This window comes from Amblyomma mixtum, chromosome 9 (genome assembly GCF_055824585.1).
Source record: "Amblyomma mixtum isolate Tamu chromosome 9, ASM5582458v1, whole genome shotgun sequence".
Classification (NCBI taxonomy): domain Eukaryota; kingdom Metazoa; phylum Arthropoda; class Arachnida; order Ixodida; family Ixodidae; genus Amblyomma; species Amblyomma mixtum.
The window spans coordinates 47,825,740-47,844,266 of record NC_143020.1 but is presented as its reverse complement, the minus strand read 5'-3'; the positions used below and the strand labels follow the sequence as shown (position 1 = coordinate 47,844,266).

Here is an 18,527-nt window from a genome sequence, read left to right as displayed (position 1 = left end):
TGTGAGAGGGAAATGCTCAGACTATGACCAGCCACTATTACAGCGTTCAAGGATTACAAGAAAGCATTTGATTAAGCGTACACTTCACCAGCCATGCAGGCATTGCGGCATCAGGGCGTAGAAGAGTCCTATGTGAAAATACTAGACCATATCTATAACAACTGCACAGCTACTATTGTCCTTCATAAAGGCAGCAATGCAATTCCTATAAAGATGGGTGTCAGGCAGGGAGACGCCTTGTCGCTAATGCTATTCACCTCTGGTTTACAGGAGGTGTTCTGAGGCCTGGGTTGGGAACATTATGGAATAAGAGTCACTGGAGAATACCTGAATAAATTGCGATTCGGTGATGAACTTGCCTGGCTAAGTCACTCATGAGATAAGCTTCAAAGCACGATAGATGAGTTAGACACGCAGAGCAGAACTGAAGGTTTTAAAGTTGACATGCAGATAACCAAAGTAATGTTCAACAGTCTAGCAAGTGAACAGAAGTTCACAATGGGTAGCGAGGTGCTGGAAGTGGTAATGAAATACGTCTACTTGGGGCTTGTAGTGGCCGTTGATCCGGATTACGAGAAGGAAATAACAAAAAGAATAAAAATTGGGTGGTGTGCACATGGCAGGCTCTGTTAGATAATGAATGGCAGTTTAAGACATTTTTCAGGAGAAAAGTATACAACAGCTGTGTCTTACCGGTACTCGGCTGTGGGGCAGAAACGTGCAGGCTAACGGAAAGGGTTCAGCTTAAGTTAAAGACAACGGAGCGAGCTATGGAAAGAAAAGTGATAGCTGTAACATTAAGAGGCTGCAAGCGGGCAGAGTGGGTGAGGGAAAGAACGCGCGTTAATGACATCCTAGTCAAAAATCAGAGAAAGAGATGAGCTTGGGCAGGCCATGTACCGCGAAGGCAAGTTAACCGGTGGTCCTTGAGGGTAACGGAGGGAATTCCAAGAGAAGGCAAGCGCAGAAGGAAATGGCGGAAAGTCAGCTATGTCAATCAGAGTAAGCAGTCTGCGGGGATACGATGGCCGCAGCTGGTAAAGAACAGTGGGCGTAGTCAGGTGGATGACGATGATGAGTCTGCACCCCTGTATCAAGTAGTTCGCTGTTTCAACCACCAAAGCTATTGGCATTTCTGAAGCAGGGAACCAACTCGAATGCAAGTGATTTCGAGGAAGCAGACGCCCCGCTATGAGAGGCTCAGAAATGAGCGGAGGCAGAATGGACGCAAAGAGAGCCACGTCTCCTGCTGCGCTGCGTGAGAGGTTTACAAGCATGGTAGGTGTCTTCGCCAATGGTGAGCACCACACTTAAGCGTTAGCGTGCTGCGTCTTGGATGCTTGTAATACTGGTGTTGTAAGGCCTCAAAGTGTTTTTTCATGAGTTCTTCGATGCCAGGGGCAGAAAACTGCCAAACTTCGGGACTGCGAAAACCAAAACGAAGCGCTTTCATTCAAGCCAGATTAGAGGAAATGCCGCTATGCGGAGTGTTTTAATTTCCTCGTTTGTCAATATTTATCTAAATTGGCTTAACCCCGTTGTGCGGTGCGGGAAGGGAATTTTTGCTTTTATTTTTTTTTTGGCTGCTCATCACCTAATAAATATGTAGTTTTTGAATATGCCCTGGAAGAAAGATTTTCATGTAAAACGTAACTTCGTAAGCAATGCCACGCTGTTCAATGCCCGTGGTGTTATAACCAGGGCGCATGTGCAGAGCAAGCTGTGCGAAAAGGAAAGCGGGGAGAATGAGGGTGGTTTTTCTTTGCACTGCTCTAACGTCTTAAACAGCCGAACTGATACCCGCCACACATTGCTTTATCTTCTTCGCGTGCCATTACGTTGATCCTGTGATCAGAAAGCAAGCCTCTCTCGGAGGGAATGCATATACAGGCAGAAAAGGTCCTGAATACAGAGGAGATTGCTCCTGACATCAGACCAGCAGCCACACAAATTTCCCAAGCACAATTGGCTCGGCAGACACAGCCTGTACCATGAGGAACGCACATGGTCAGGTGGCTGGCCAGCTTCGGCTATGTACAATTTTATTCGCTTTATTTAAATGGAGTGTAAAGTAGCTTCTTGCTATTGTTAGATACAGGGCTCAAACAGGCTTATTCTGCATACCGTATACTACCAAGAAGGAGCACATGGGCAAAGAGATTCGTTTTCGGAGAATAGACAGAAGCGTGTAATGAAACAGATTACTTATATATTTGAATGCGCAGTGAATGTCTTGCTTGATTGAAAATGCTCGTATTGTAAACAACTGAGATTCGCGTATGACTTTATACTGCTCAGACTTCATAATGTTGTGAACCTCAATCAGGTTTTATGTGGACGCTTTTCATGCACTAATTTGTGTGCAGATTGTATGCTACAGGCAGTAGGGCCGCTTTGAGAAGCAAGTAAAGTGAGAGGCTGGAGGAGAATTTTACAAGTTTGACTGACTTCTCACAAGGTTCTTGGCTCTCACGACATTATACCGTTTCGAGCTGTCATAAAGGTAAATTTCAGCAAATAACGGTCGTTATTAGCCGGTGTAGAGGTGTTGCCTCTGGTACGCTACACACGCAAATGCTGCGCTTTGCCACACTTGTTTTGACTGGTACTGATGTATAAGAGCAGTTGCATTCTCAGAAAAACTCACCATTAGTTGCATTTTTCTCGTCCTCGATTGTCACTGGATTGTCGTCAGTGTCTTCAGCTAATAAGAACGAATGAAATGCCAGGGTATGTGAATGTAATGCCCATTGAAAGGCATGATTGGAATAAGTCATGATCATCTCAAATGATTTGAACGTCATGCAATGCATGGTGCAACTCGTTATCGTTGTTAGGTTTATTGGCTTGTTCTCACGCGGCACAAACTGAAGTAGGACATCAGAGAATGTATGATTCACATGCGTGTACTTTCCATGATATGCACGGACTCCAGCAAATGTCTTGAAATCCGGCACCTAATCATTCCAAGCGAACAAAATTGATTTGTTCATCGCTGTTCAATGAAGAGGGCTGATAGTGCGTTATTTATATCTATAAATATTCATTAGATTATTTTCTCGGCACATCTCATGCTTCATATTTTCATAATTCTCCAGGTTACAACTTTGTGGTATGTATTATGCTACTGTTTCCTTTCCTTGTGTGTTGCGATGAGACTGTTCAGTCATTCAATAAGTCCATATGGTTCCTTGGCGTTTATAAATAGCTGTAGTCCACTTTCAGAAAAGTGCTTACCTACAAGATGAGGTCTTGTATTTTTAAATTTCTGTATGCTGAAGTTTCCTTGCATTGCGGGACCTTGCGCACTCATTGTGCGAGGCTGTCTATTTTTGTTGGTGTTCGTGGTCGTCAAATCTGCCTTACATACCACCTATGATTATGTTTAGAGGTCCACACGATGTTGTAGGCTACCCTTATACCTCCTGCGCCTTCTCCTGCCTTTTTTTGTGCGCGTTGCTTTCTTGTGTGTATTCTAGTGTCTGTGTTTTTGTAGTACTAAGCCCGATTTATTCCCTTATCCCCACGTCTGATTTCCGCGCTAAGAAATGTCCACCGCTTTTATGGCATATTCTTCCTAGCTTAGTGCTCTTTGTGATGTTTTTCTTTTTTCTGATTGCCGCCGCGGTGGCTCAGTGGCTATGGTGCTCGGCTGCTGACCCGAAAGACGCGGGTTCGATCCCAGCCGCGGCGGTTGAATTTCTTTGGAGGAGAAATTCTAGAGGCCCGTGTACTGTGCGATGTCAGTGCACGGTAAGAACCCCAGGTGGTCGAAATTTCCGGAGCCTTCCACTACAGCGTCTCTCATAGCCTTAGTCGCTTTGGGACGTTAAACCTCATAAGCCAAGCCAAGCCAAGCCAAGTATGTTTTCTGATTTTATCTGGGCGTGTCTGAAGAACGTGGCGTCATCAGAGTTTTCCACCTCGACTTACTATGCCAGAATCGTCATCGAATTACTTGTGCCCCGCTCCAACAGTTGGACGCTTTCGTGGCCTAAAATGTGCATGTAGAGCTTTTGCTGATGTAAAGAGCCGAAGTGTGCGTAGCATGCATTGGTGTGATTGCGGACATCACGCTTAAGACCGATGGCGTGGCGGGTTCTTTCATTGCGTTGCGCCAGGGCCCTGCACGTTCGCGCGCTGAATTTACCATTCCTCGCTCTCAGTAGAAGACAAGCGGTCCGCTTGAAGGCGAGTCCACGCGTAACAAAGCGTGCCCACAATACAAAATTAAAGGAGGAGACTGCGCGGGAGTTGTTGCAGTTATCTCTGGCGGCTTTAGCTTCGACGTCGCAGCTTTGAGACGTAAGCGATCCTGCGTCTGGATGAGCGGCATGTTTTCAGTGAGGTTAATGAGAGCGGATATAGTAAGACATATTTACGATAATCTCGTATCCACCGACATAGATACAGATGTCGTGCATCTAAAGATTTCATGCAGAGAGTATATATCTTTGAACGATGAGGCCGCCGCTGCCCGTCACCTTCTGTTGGGAGGAAACGTTCCAGTGTACAAGGAGCGCCTGCTGCGGTTCACTAACTTCACTTCAAGAGCAATTCCGGTTTGTAACTACTTAAGTGTAGAACAATAAGGCGGTGTAAATGCTGTTGAACGGATCCTGACTTCCTGCGCACCAGGAGTGTCTGACATATTGAACACCGGATTTAACTTGCACCGCACATTGCAACGGCCTTCAAAAAAATCGTTCAACAACAGTTCGTAAAATTTCTTTCAGTAGCCTTGATGCCTTAACAAAAATATTGGTTTGCTGAGGGCAGTTATACCTTGTAATAGCAAGCGCATCCTGCACATCAGCAGATGGGGGTTAGTGTATACAATGAGAGCACCTACATTTAGAAATTCGCTTGATCACTGTCTCTGCTTTTGCCATAATTCCAGAACTCCCATTGACTCCATCGGTACATATTGCTTTAAATTTTAGAAGTAAAAAAAAGCACAAGAGCACACAAGTCGAGAGAACCCAACTGAGGGTGACGCTGTGTCGCCCTACGTGAACGCTACTTTTGTTATTCGTTTTTTTTTTCTCGTTCCCATAGAATTCCAGGTACGTGACTCGAGACTTCGAGTACTTCACACGAATGGCGCGTTGTACAACAGGCGGTGTAGTCAGGGAATTTTTATATGTATTTTTTCTTTGGCTGCAACCATCTATCGAATGTCTCTACTTCCACCTATGTGGATAGAGGTTCGAATTGTTAGTACTTGGAGCGCAAAAAGCGGTAGCTTCGGGTCGATCTAGATATTCTTCTCACTGCCCTTGGCTTTTGGAGAAGACTATGCACTGAATCTGATCCGAGATTCAGTTCTGAGCATCGAGCCCCTCGCTACTGGTTTCAAGGAACTGTGCATGAAGCGGGAGGTTTTTATATTTGAAGTGGAAGTATGAGCCGAGCAAAGGCAAGGCTTTGTGTACATGAGACTGCTGAACACACTACAGCCGTCTGGCTGCCCTTGGGTGTATTCAATCAGTAATTCCTTCCTTATTCTATTACAGCTATTTAGAAATTCTTACCCGGAGACGAAGGTGAAAAATCGTCTTGGTAAAGTAAATAAGATTCGTTGTCCTTTGCCATTTGGATTTCGTTGTTTCGGTCCACTAAATTGTTCGAGAAAGGGATGCATGTTAATAGCAAGTGCGACATATGCTCTCATAGCAGTTAAAAGAAAATGATGGCTATTAGCAAGTATGTTGCATTACATGAACTATTTACAAAGCTTTTAAGCGAGGACACAAAAGTCGTCTTAAAAAAAAAACGACAACCACAGCACTAGATGGGAGTTAACGCTGAGCAGCCACCAAGATGTAGAGTCACTCCGATTTAATGTCTGCCTCTACCTGTAATCTCATCAGAGGAACAATCATTTGGACGAAATGAGATTTCGTGGAAACAATTTATGCACAGCGTCGGTCCATCATTCTGGTTCTGAATAAGCTCTGTTCTCCAGCAGGAAAAAATATTAAGATGTTCATCCACATATCGCACGCCCTTAAAGTATCGAATGGTATGAGTAGCACAAAAATAAATTCGCTCTTTGAGGTCCGTTGTATGATATCCCGGAACAGAATTGCTCCCTTGCAATTGATGAAGCAAAGTTCAGTTGTTTCAGGAACATCAATCAGGCAGTGAGTTCACAGCTGACACAGAATTGCTCTTCACGGGCAATGCCAAGTCTTCACGGGCAATGTTTTCGTTTGCAGCTCGTACAAGAAAGTCTTACTGCACAGTGAAATTAGCATTTTTTGCACCCATGAATATACGCGTACACCATGTCCCTGCAATGCAAAGCACATTGAGTGGCAAACAAGAGGAGGGAAAACACCCAGAAAAAGATACCTGCTTCATAAAAAAAAAAACACCTTAATGACGGTCACAAAAGTTAGAGGGCAAATTAACTGTGGGCGAAAACAACTATATTTGTCTTCAAACACACAATAAATCTTGGAAGAGAAGTGTCGTGCGAACACATAGAGCGGGAAGCGATCTGCAGCACATAAATATGAAATAAACCTAACCAACTAGAAGTGACAGGTCAGGAAAGATAATTACACCGCTTGAGTTCCTTGCAGTAACCCCGTAATAGTTGCCAAAGCTCTGGGGAAGCACTGCACAGAAATCCTGGCAGAGTGAAAAATCTACCATACAGAAAAAGTTTTTGTTTACATAAACGTGTTGCAGTCGTTAGCGCTGACGAATTTTCACAGGCCGTATGGGACAAGCGTCTGTGTATAGCGCTGTGATGCCGATGCGAGATATGTACAATAGCCCTAACTGTGCCTGCACTGGCCTAATGGGACGTCAATGTAGTTATGTGGTACACGACTCGTTGCCATGGCAGGATAGTCGACTGTCGTAGATCCCCACAGTCCAAAGCAAATACCTCAACTTTTTGAACGGTCCATTTGGGCACACGGAAAGGGGCTCAACTGCTCAGTTTATTAAACAACTTTATCCAGGCTGGGCCTCTTTGCGCTGAAAAACGCTAGATGATTTGCATACGCAATTATACGTAGGTATCTGGAATACAAAAACTTCTGCAGAATGCTGATAGATAGCGGCTGTATGTAGAGTAATGGCACCCCTGTTTACGGGGAAAAATGGAGACGGTTTGTGAAGGACAACCATTAACAATAAAACGGGTGCAGCAAATATTGTGGAACAATTGGTGGAGCAGTTATCTGCATCTGGTCTGACGCTTCTGGTTTTTAAAAACTAATTCCGTCTTCGAGGAATAAGTCATGTTTCGAATTTTTTCCTATAATACCATCTATACTTTTTATGTTTCCCAAAAAACTATATTATGTTGACAATTATATTTTTAGCCTGTAGTATAATGAGATGAAGCCGTTTTTTATATGTTACAAACTTGATATTTTGTCGGTTAGCCTCTCAGTGCTGATAACAACTGACATACGTAGAGTGGTTTCTTCCTTAGTCATCTTGCTTTTTTATCCACTTTTTGTCACAGTATTTCTGAGACCACACGCAAGGAACAAACGACTGATGTCTGGCGGAGCCTTGTATGCTCTTAAAGCAACTAAGGAGCCCAAATGACCACGCAGGCGTTCGTAAAGAATATTCTACAATAGACCATATTCACACTATCAATCAGGTGATATAAAAATGCGCTGAATATCACTAACCCATATATATAGCTTGCGTTGATTACGAGAAAGCATTTGACTCAGTGGAAACCTCAGCTGTCATGCAGGCATTAAGGAAGCAGGGTGTAGAGGAGTGTTATGTGAAAATATTGGAAAATATTTGTAACTATTGCACAGCTACGACAGTCCTCGATGCAGTCAGCAATAAAATTTCAATAAGGATAGATGTAAGGCAGGGAGACACGATCTCGCCAGTGCTATTCACCGCCTGTTTACAGGAGGTATTCAAGCATTCCGAGGCCTGAATTGGGAAGTGTTGGGGTAGAAGTTAATGAAGAATAGCTAAGTAATCTGCGATTCGCTGATGACATTGCCTTGCTAAGTGACTTAAGACATTAACTACAAAGAATGGCCTATGAGTTACACAGGCGGAGCAGATCGATGGGTCTAAAAGTTAATATGCAGAAAACCAAAGTAATGTTCCACTGTATAGCAAGGGATTAGCAGTTCGCAGTTGGTAGCGAAGTGCTAGAAGTAGTAAGGAAATATGTCCACTTAGAAAAGGTAGCGACCGCTGATCCGGATCATGATAGGGAAATAACTCGAAGAATACAAACGGGGAGGAGCGCATATGACTCGTTCCCGCTGATCATGAATGGCTCTTTACCGATATCTGAAAAACATGCCACAGCTCCATCTTACGGGTACTCACGTATGCGTCAGAAATGCAGACACATGGAGGGTATCGAAGAGGGTTCAGATTAAGTTAAGGAAAACGCAGCGAGCTATGGAAAGAAAAATTATCGGTGTAACGTTACCAAATTGAGAGCGGGTGGAGTGGGTAAGGGAAAAAAGGCCGGTTAATGATGTCTTAGTCGAAATCAAGAGGAAGAAATGGGCAAGGTTGGGGCATGTAGTGTGAAGGCAAGATAACCGCTGGTCCTTAAGGATAACGGAGTGGATTCCAAGAGAAGGTACGTGTAGCAGGGGGCGGCAGTAAATTAGGTGGGCGGATGAGATTATGAAGTGTGCGGGAATAGGGTGGCCGCATCTGGCGAAGGAGATGGTTAATTGTAAAGACATTGTCGCGTTCGTTAAAAATAGACAACTTCGTTCAGCGGGTGCAAACGACATTCCAGGTTACATGACAGGTTACATGACACGACTGCCGCCCCAAGGGGACTCCTTTGTTTCTCTTTCCCAGCTTGCTTGGCTTGTCTTGACTTCCGACTTGGGACGGTCTTGTTTCGGTTTCGGTTTCGCAACACATTCCCCCCCGAAAATGGCTTCAGTCATTTTTTCCTTTTACGTTAACTCTAGAGGATACACGAGTTGGATTGGTCCCTTGAGGGTTGATCCTCCAGGTAGTCTCAGAAGGCATGATCGCACCTTCCCGTCTCTTCCAGGAAACAGTTTATCAATCCTTGCGGTTTTCCACGGCTGCCGTGGTTGAAGACTGTCACGAAGAAGAATCAAGTCACCTTCCTTGATCGCTTTTCCCTGACGTTGGTTCTGACTCTGCACATTTCGCAGTTCCTCAAGATACTCTCTGGTCCACCTACGCCAGAAAGCTTCTGTGGTCTGTTGGCGTCGGGTCCAGTCTCTGAAGGGATATGTTGATTTGGTCATCTTCGTTTTTCCCCACGCTAGGCAGCGACGTGAGGCGTCTTCCTGTCAAGAAGAAGGAAGGGCAAAGAGGTTCCGGTTCTTCCGGTCCGTCGTATACATGAGTTAGAGGTCTTGAATTCAAGACAGCTTCAATTTCGGCCAAGGTCGTTGCTAGCTCGTCGAAGGACAGAAACTTGGCAGCGATAACTTTCTTGAGCGCAAGTTTGGTTGATCCGACGAGTCGCTCATAAAAGCCACCCCACCAGGGGGCGCGCTCTACTATGAACTTCCATTCGATTCGTGTCTTTGCAAAGTAGTCAAGAACCTCCGGTTTCCGGATAGAGTTCCAGAGGTATAAAAGATCTCGGTTGGCTTTCTTGAAGGAAAGCGCGTTGTCACTGTAGATGACTCTGGGTACACCTCTTCTTGAGATGAAACGTCTGAAGGTCATCAAGAACGACTCCGCGGTCATGTCTCTCGCAAGCTCTAAGTGAACTGCCCGTGTCACGGCACAGGTGAACAGCGTGATATAGGACTTGTACAGCGAGTTTTCTCCTTTTACTAGAAGTGGCCCTGCAAAGTCCACCCCTGTGACCTCAAATGGTTGAGCCTGGGTCACTCGATCATGTGGAAGCGGTGCAGTCACTTCCGATGCTGGACGTGCATTGTAGCGTTGGCAGGTTATGCACCCTTTGATGATTCTTTTTACCAGCTGGCGGGCTCGTACAACATGGTACTTCTCTCTCAACTGTACCAAAGTATCCCGTGCTCCCCCGTGAAGTACTTGGAGATGAGCTTGACGCACGAGCAATTCGGCTAGGTGATGTCGCCTCGACAGTACAATTGGATGGCGTTCGTTGTACGGCTTGCCACTCTGTTGAAGTCTGCCGCTTATACGTAGAATACCGTCGTTGTCAACAAACACTGGAGTGTCCCTCAAGGGCGAGTCCGCTGGGAAGCGATCTCCTTTTTTCGCGCACTCAATTTCCCTCTTCAGGTCTTCTCGCTGAGCTTGTCGTATCCAGTATTTCTCGGCATCATCCAGTTCAACTGCCGTCAGTGATCCTTTGTTAGTGCTCAGATGTCGCAGCTTGTTGACATATCGTAATATCCAAGCTGTCACTCGGAAGAGTTTTGTTGCATTGCAGTATCGATCTGGGTCTAACAGCTTCGGAACTTCAGTGGAGCTTGTTGTATGAAGGACTTCCACAATTCGCTTTTCTTCGTCCACTGTCGGAATGTTCCTTGGTTGAGAGAAGCGTGGCCAATTGTTTTCAGTCGCCTTCATCCAGGGCGTTCCTTCCCACCAGGTGGAACTCTCAACAAGCTGATCTGCTGTCACTCCCCTGGTCATGAGATCCGCCGGATTCTCGGATCCGGGACAATGTCTCCATGCTGAGGTGTCGGTAAGACGCTGAATTTCTGTTACGCGATTCCTCACGAACTGTTTCCATTGCGAGGGCTCTCCCGTGATCCAGTGCAATGCGATTGCCGAGTCGGTCCAGAAATGTGTCACTTGTGGTGGTTCCTTTAGGCTTTTCAGGATGTATCGACTCAGTCTGGCCGCTAAGAGACACGCCATCAATTCGAGTCTCGGAAGAGTGAGTTCCTTGATCGGGGCGACCCTCGACTTGCTAATGAGGATGCTCGAAGTTGCGATGCCATCCGCATCTGTTACGCAGATGTAGGCCACCGCCCCGTATGCCACTGGGCTGGCGTCAGCAAATACGTGGAGGACTGTTTTGATGGCAGGTTCGACTGTGCCTGCTTTGTAGCAGCGTTGCACTTGAACTCTTTTCAATTCGGTTAGTTCCTCGCACCACCGCATCCATTTTGCGTCCAGATCCTCTGGTAGGATGTCATCCCATTCCACGTTTCTTTGCCACAGCTCTTGGAATAAAGCAGTCACGAATTTTCTCCCTCTCTCTCTAGTGCGTTGTTGATGTTGTTCTCCTTGATGTTGATGCGGAGTCGTAGAGGGCGGGTCTCGTGAGTGACCCGGGGGACGTACTTTGCGACTGGTGGGTTTAGACAGGTGTGCAGGTCTTCGGATGGTGAGGCACTTGGAAGGCTTTCTTCAAGAAATTATTTATTACACATGTATATACAACTTATTTACATATGCCGAATGATTTCGGCCTCTCCACTTTAACTAAATATAAAACCTCAAAACTTCCACGACTCCGGACCACCGCTGGCCACCACACGGCCAACCCGTCCGGCCGCCGCTCAACTAACTCGCGTCTCCAACTCTACGCTTTCGGCCCCTGGACCACCACCGGCCACACACGACCGATCTGTCCGGCTGCCACACACCCAACCTCGGCGCTCTCCTTCGCGCGCACCCATCTCGTCACATTCCCGCCAAAAACTCCATCCTCCGCCAATAAACAATCCTCCCGCCAAAACTTACTTTTTAGCCAATCGACGACTTTCCCGCCGTCGTTTAGAAGTAAGAGGTCACAAGGCAAAAGACAAGTAAACAATATAAAACACACACCTCGCTGTAAGCAGCCATGGCTAACTAAAAGCTATTACAACAGAAGGAAACAAACACGATTCAAAACACACGCTCCACTGTTAGCCGCTCTGGCCAGCTAGCAAGAACGAAACCAAGAACAGCGCCAGTCCCCCCCCAGCCGTCCTGTCGTCGTCTCGGGTTTCGGACCGACTTCCTAGAAGAAACCATTCCCCACTCGCTGGGGCAGAGAAGCGCGACCCTCGCACGCTACGCCGTTTTAAGTCCTTCTCCTTTTGTCTGCGCATTCCCCTGCTCCCTTTCCGCGACACTCCTCACACTTTACCACGACGCACGCTAGCTGCGGCGTGACACCTCCCCCCTTTTTCTCAATTCTTTCCCCCGACCTTTTTTTTTTTTTTTCGCCAGTTCCGAACAAAGCATGCTTCTCCTTTAGGCTGCCTCAAGCCGCCGCCTCTCTCTCTAGTGCGAGAAAGCACTAAAGCTTCCCCCCGAGATACACTCCGAGATACACTCCGAAAAAGAATACAGGCATGCAAGTACATGAAAGCAAGGTACACTTCTACACACCACACCATACGCCACAAGATTACATTTTTCAAGTGAAGGTTAATGATACAAAAATCACGAATGCAAATAAAAAGGAAAGCAACCGCAACAACAGTCCACCAAGGCGAGCCTCGAACATCGCTGCACTCATGTTTCGTGCTCAGGGGTTCCTTCTGCTTTACCAGTTCATTATAATCATTCACTGTTACCAAGCAGTCAATCTCGCTCGCCAGCTCCTCTGTCACTGCGCACAAGATGCCCACGGGTAAGCCCCCCGGATCGACTCTCAGCGGCACACACGCGAGCTCAGCCTCAATCTGGTGTCCGAAGGCACCCTTCAATGCGACTTTGCCTCGAGGATCTACCCTTTCCTGCGGCAGTAGTGACCTCCTGACCACGGTGATGTCCGCGCCCGAATCCACTCGTGCCAAGATTATTGATTCCCCAGAACAGAGGGAGACATCGCCCACCTTATGCGTCTCCGTGAAGTGAGTGCTGGCTTTTGGCTCCCGATTCTGGCACAGAATTTCAGCGCTGTGAGGGGTTACTTCTATCACTCTGGCTGTAATCTTCCTGACCTCCGTCTCTTGGCATTCTCGGGCCATATGCCCTAAACGGCCACAGCGGTAACAGAGGGGTGACGCTGGGTTCTTTCCCCTATCCTGCTCCCATTCCCTGCCGGCAGAATGCCCCTCCGTAGCAACATTGCGGACACCCATATCTCTGTTTCCGATTTTTACCTCAGTTTCCCGACACTCCCTAGACATGTGACCTAGTCGGCCACAACGGTAACACTGGCGTGTCATCGTATGTGCTCTAAATGGCGCATACTTCACCTCCATGGGTTCTTCCCCGCGAAGTTGCGACGCCCCGGCCTCCCTCTCTTTTCTACATCCTTCGCAGCGGGCCGTACTCATGCGCGGAACGCCAGCCCCAAATGATTTCCCTCGGCTGCTCTCCACAGCCTCGACTACCTCTGTAAGTCCATCGATTTTCAACCACTTTTTGTTTTCTTGAAGAGCTATCTGTCGGAGCGCGTCGTTAGACAAGACCTCTTTCAGTTTGTCCACCACTACCAATTCCATCAGCTCCTCAATTTCGGTCACTTTTCTGCTGCTGATGTAATAAGAGTAATAGCTGCGTAGTCGGTAGCCGAATTGGCGCCATGATTCTTGCGGTCCTTTCTTAGCTGTGTCAAACATCCTTTTATATTCCGCCGGGCTTAATCGCAACTCCCTCAAAATTACCTCCTTTAGCAGTTTGTACTCAAGTATCTCCTTTGTTCCACTTTGCATCGCCATCGATCGCATGCGGTCAGTGAGGTATGGAATCAGGGTGATAGACTGCACGCTTTCCGGTACTCTGAAGGAGTGGAACAGCATCTCCACCGAATCAAACCACCCCGGAATAAGCGACTCATCTTTCGGCATTCGAGGTAGCACACTGCTCAGCATTGTGGAGTATTTTACTGCTTCTTTCCCCTCTGACAGATCAGCTGTGCCTTGCCTGCGTAATTTCTCTGTCTCCAACTCAATTTTGGCCCTCTCTAGCCTCATTTTCTCAATTTCTATATCAATTTGCCTATTGGGTCCAGATTGGCCGTTTTCCGTGCTTGTCTCGCTCATTTCCCCAGTCATGTTACTATCCATCTCTGGCGACAGTAGTTTACTCTTTCCCCTCGTAAGCATAAAGCACAAAGTTTGAGAGCAGCGCTGTTCGCTCACCGTTTTTCCTTCGCCGCCTTCTCTTCAAAGGTCGTCAATCACATCAAGTTCCAGAGTTCTCTCGCAATGAACTTCACGCTGACACGCCACAAGTCCTGTTACGCAACGCCGCCACACTCTCAAGTCCTCTTCAATTCAAGTCCGTCCTCCTTTCCTCTGTTGGCGTCCACGATTCTTCTTCCCACCTACACTGGTCTCGAAGCTGCGATGATCGGTGATGATCCTCGAAGATCCGTCTGCTGTCTCTTGTGCCTTCTTTCTTCTTTCTTGACGTCCGGTTTTCGACTTCTCTTCGCCACCCAAGGGCAAACGTTCCTTGTGAGCTCACCAAATCGATGTCTTCTCAACCTGCGTTGCCTCTGTCTTCCTCGTTCCCGTCGCAAAGCAGCGGTCCCTTGCGAATCCTGTCGGCTGCGCCAGTCACGAATTTTTTTCCCTCTCTCTCGTTGACGTTTTTGATGTTGCTCTCCTTCGATGTTGATGCGGAGTCGTAGAGGGCGGGTCTCGTGAGTGACCCGGGGGACGTACTTTGCGACTGGTGGGTTTAGACAGGTGTGCAGGTCTTCGGATGGTGAGGCACTTGGAAGGCTTTCTTCAAGAAATTATTTATTACACATGTATATACAACTTATTTACATATGCCGAATGATTTCGGCCTCTCCACTTTAACTAAATATAAAACCTCAAAACTTCCACGACTCCGGACCACCGCTGGCCACCACACGGCCAACCCGTCCGGCCGCCGCTCAACTAACTCGCGTCTCCAACTCTACGCTTTCGGCCCCTGGACCACCACCGGCCACACACGACCGATCTGTCCGGCTGCCACACACCCAACCTCGGCGCTCTCCTTCGCGCGCACCCATCTCGTCACATTCCCGCCAAAAACTCCATCCTCCGCCAATAAACAATCCTCCCGCCAAAACTTACTTTTTAGCCAATCGACGACTTTCCCGCCGTCGTTTAGAAGTAAGAGGTCACAAGGCAAAAGACAAGTAAACAATATAAAACACACACCTCGCTGTAAGCAGCCATGGCTAACTAAAAGCTATTACAACAGAAGGAAACAAACACGATTCAAAACACACGCTCCACTGTTAGCCGCTCTGGCCAGCTAGCAAGAACGAAACCAAGAACAGCGCCAGTCCCCCCCCAGCCGTCCTGTCGTCGTCTCGGGTTTCGGACCGACTTCCTAGAAGAAACCATTCCCCACTCGCTGGGGCAGAGAAGCGCGACCCTCGCACGCTACGCCGTTTTAAGTCCTTCTCCTTTTGTCTGCGCATTCCCCTGCTCCCTTTCCGCGACACTCCTCACACTTTACCACGACGCACGCTAGCTGCGGCGTGACAAAAGCCTTTGCCCGGACTGTGAATGGAGCTAGCCATCCAAGTGGGTCATACAGTCTTGCTGTTGTCTTCATAACAGACCTTTTAGTACTTGTTCCTGGCTCCGGCAGCTCGATAGACTGTGGGGTGAAGGTGAGGTTATCTGTGCTGGGATTCCACGTCAGTCCTAACACCTTAAGGACCCCTGGGAGGTATCCTAAGTGTCTTGCTTGACAATCATCCGTCGCAAACCGGTCGTTCAATGCCTGGTTGTTGGACGCCCACTTGTGGAGTGTCATAGAGGCCGCGCTGAAGATGGACCTAGCTTCTTCGTAGATCTTCAGGGCTCCCTCTTCGTTTTCGGCTCCCGTTAAGAGGTCATCCACATACAAGGAATGCGCCAGCAGTGATGGTGTGTCCGGATACTCTTCTTCCATATTCTTCAAGTGATGCTGAAGAGTTGCTGTCAACAAGAAAGGACTCGCTGTGGTTCCGAAAGGAACTCGCTTCATTCGCAAAGTCTGCACCTCGCCTGCTGGTCCACTCTTACCTGGCTTCGTATGGTACCACAGAAAGCGCAATGCATCTCTGTCGTTCTCTCTTATCTCTATTTGTAAGAATGCCTTTTCAATATCTGCCACCAAGGCGATTCTGTTGCTCCTGAAATTCAGTAGCAGTGCGACAAGGTCGGCTGTCAAATTCGGACCACTCTCGAGGTTTTGATTCAATGACTTTAACTTCTGTCCATGCGAAGAAGCATCGAAAAACACTCGCAGTCTTGTGGTATTGCTCGTTTCTCGGAACACCGGCTGATGAGGCATGTAGTAGATCAGTTTTCCTTGTTCTTCTTTTTCTACTACTGGCTCAGCTATGTCTTCCATGCAATACTGTCTGATGACTGCGTCGTAGGCTTCCAGAAATTCTGGATTTCTTCGAAGATGGTTTGTCAGTTGGGACAGGCGTTTTTCCGCAGTCCCCTTGTTGTCACTTAGATCTATGTTTTGCTTCCAGGGAAGGGCTACCTCGTATCGAGATCCACTACGCCTGATAATGTCTTCGAAAGATTCGAGTAGCTGTCGCCCAATACAGTCGTCGTTATCCGTGACTCCGATAGACTCCAGGGTCCAGAAACGTTCCAAGCAGTTCATGGTCTCACTCTCGGCCAATGATATTCGAAGGGCGATGGTTTGCATTTGCTGTGAGTCAACCATGTTTATCCCTACAGGTCCTTGAATGCACCACCCAAAGGCAGTCTCGACTGCTCGGAGTTTTCCGTCTAGCTGCTTGCTTCTTCCAGTTACAAATTCCCAGTAATGCTCTGCTCCGATGAGGAGGTCGATGTCACCTCTTTCGTTATCGCAGGTCCTGTCGGCCGCAGCCAAAGGTCCAAGTAGTTCCTTGGTCCTGTGTTCAGGAATCGGGATTCGTTGTTCACATATGATGTCCGTCTCAAGAACTTCGATCGGTTGAATCTTCTTGTTTCGTGCGGTTAGCGACACCAGCACTCTGTTAAAGTCTCGTTCCGACTGGTGTCCACCGAACACGCCAACTTTCAACGTTTCTGTTCCGAGAACTCGACACCCGAGTTTTTCTGAGGCTCGCTTCGTGATGAATGAACGTTGGCTTCCGCCGTCAAAGAGCGCTCGTAAGTACACCGCTTTCGTTTCACCGGCACACAACGCCGTTGCCGTTTGTAGCAGTACTTCTCGTTTGCGAGTTTCTTTCACGGTAGATTGCAAATTCACTGGGACTGTTGTCACATCGGTTGCATTTGCCTGGACTTTCGGATGAGTAAATTCTGGGTCGCACATTGTTGTCGCATGCCGCCCTGCACAGTAACCGCATTTAATGCTGCTTCTGCACTCGTTAGAACGGTGATTTGGTTTCATGCAGCGGAAGCAGCGTCTTCCCAAACGTCGCATTTTCTTCTTTTCTTCTAGAGAAATGCCAGCATGGCAGGAAGCGGATTCGGGGTTATTCTCCTTGCAAAGAAAACAGTGATCTGTTCTTGCTGACTGCTGCAGCACAGCAGCTGATGATTTGAATTTCGTTCCGATGCTCTTCTTGTAACTCCCAGTTGGGCTTAACGTCTTCAGCATTGACACCTGGTGCTTCTTGCCAGTACCTTGCTGAGCAACCAGATTCTCGCGGCTTTGCACTTCAATCCTCAAAAAGTCAAGTAACTTCGTGAATAAAGACGGAGTACCTTTTGTAGCTGTTTCTTTTGGCTGCCCCGGTGCGTCGTCGCTCCTCAGCGCAGATCCAGTTCGTTCCGTGTTCTGTGTTGACGTTTCGGAGGGTTCCTCCCTCGCCACGGCTCGGTGAAACTCGAGCAATATTTCTTTCGGCAGGGCGCGCTGTACCACGGGGTAGAGGAGCGTGCCGTACGTCTCCTGTTTCTGGCCGAGCGCCTCCAGCCCGCGGAGGTGAGAGACGAGGGCATCGTACAACCGTCGGAGGGACCGTATGTCTTCGGCGTTTCGCACAGGCTCAAGGTCCAAGAGCTTTCGCATGTGCGCTTGCACGATGGCGTCCTCACCGCCGAAGCGTCTTTTCAGCAGCAAGATGGCGTCGTCATAGAACTGCGATGTGGGGGGAAGGCCCTTGATCGTTCTTGCTGCTTCGCCAGTCACAACCGATTTTAGGTACCCGAACTTGTCCAAGGTCGTCAGCCGATCGTTCTTGTGAATCATTTGCTCGTACTGTTCCCAAAATTCTTGCCAGGACACATCTTTGCCGTCAAATTTTACGAGCTCTAATTTTGGAAGCTTCACCTGGCAGGTCGTGGTTGCCGCGCCTGCGTCGTTGCTCGGTGATGGCTCTTCTTTCGGCTGCCTCTTTCCTTGGATTTCTTGAATCTCCGCTTGGAGCTTCGCAATGTATGTAACGATCTTGTCGTCATACTCGATGGTTTCGATATAGTCCTGCTCCGCTTCTTTCGCTGGCAATAGCGCCTAGACAGCGGCGTTAGCTTCGTTTAGACGGGTCTGCAGAGAGCTGATTCTTGCCAAAAAGACACTGAGTTCCTTCTCGTTGCCCGTGCGGCTTTTCATGCAGGAGTCAATTTCCGTAATGAGTCTAGTCACCTGTGATTGGACAGCCGATCTCTTCGCTTTGTGTCTGTCTATGTCGCTGCACTCGGTAGCACTGGGCGGCGGCTTTGGAGTAGAAATGGGCTTTTTCTTCGTTATTCGTTGCCGTCGCATCCAGGTAGTCG

General features: G+C 47.8%; 1 protein-coding gene across 1 annotated transcript in view; it reads right to left on the bottom strand.

Moving 5' to 3' along the window:
• Positions 1-18,003, bottom strand: part of LOC149328915 (uncharacterized) — a 44,824-nt gene extending 26,821 nt beyond the window's left edge. Inside the window, exons 1-3 of the mRNA XM_089559138.1 lie at positions 17,517-18,003; positions 15,423-15,773; positions 2,648-2,704 (exon numbers count right to left, since the gene is read on the bottom strand). Of these exons, the coding sequence (XP_089415264.1) occupies positions 2,648-2,704; positions 15,423-15,773; positions 17,517-18,003 (895 nt within the window). The remainder of the gene's footprint in view (positions 1-2,647; positions 2,705-15,422; positions 15,774-17,516) is intronic.
• Positions 18,004-18,527: the final 524 nt, after the last annotated feature.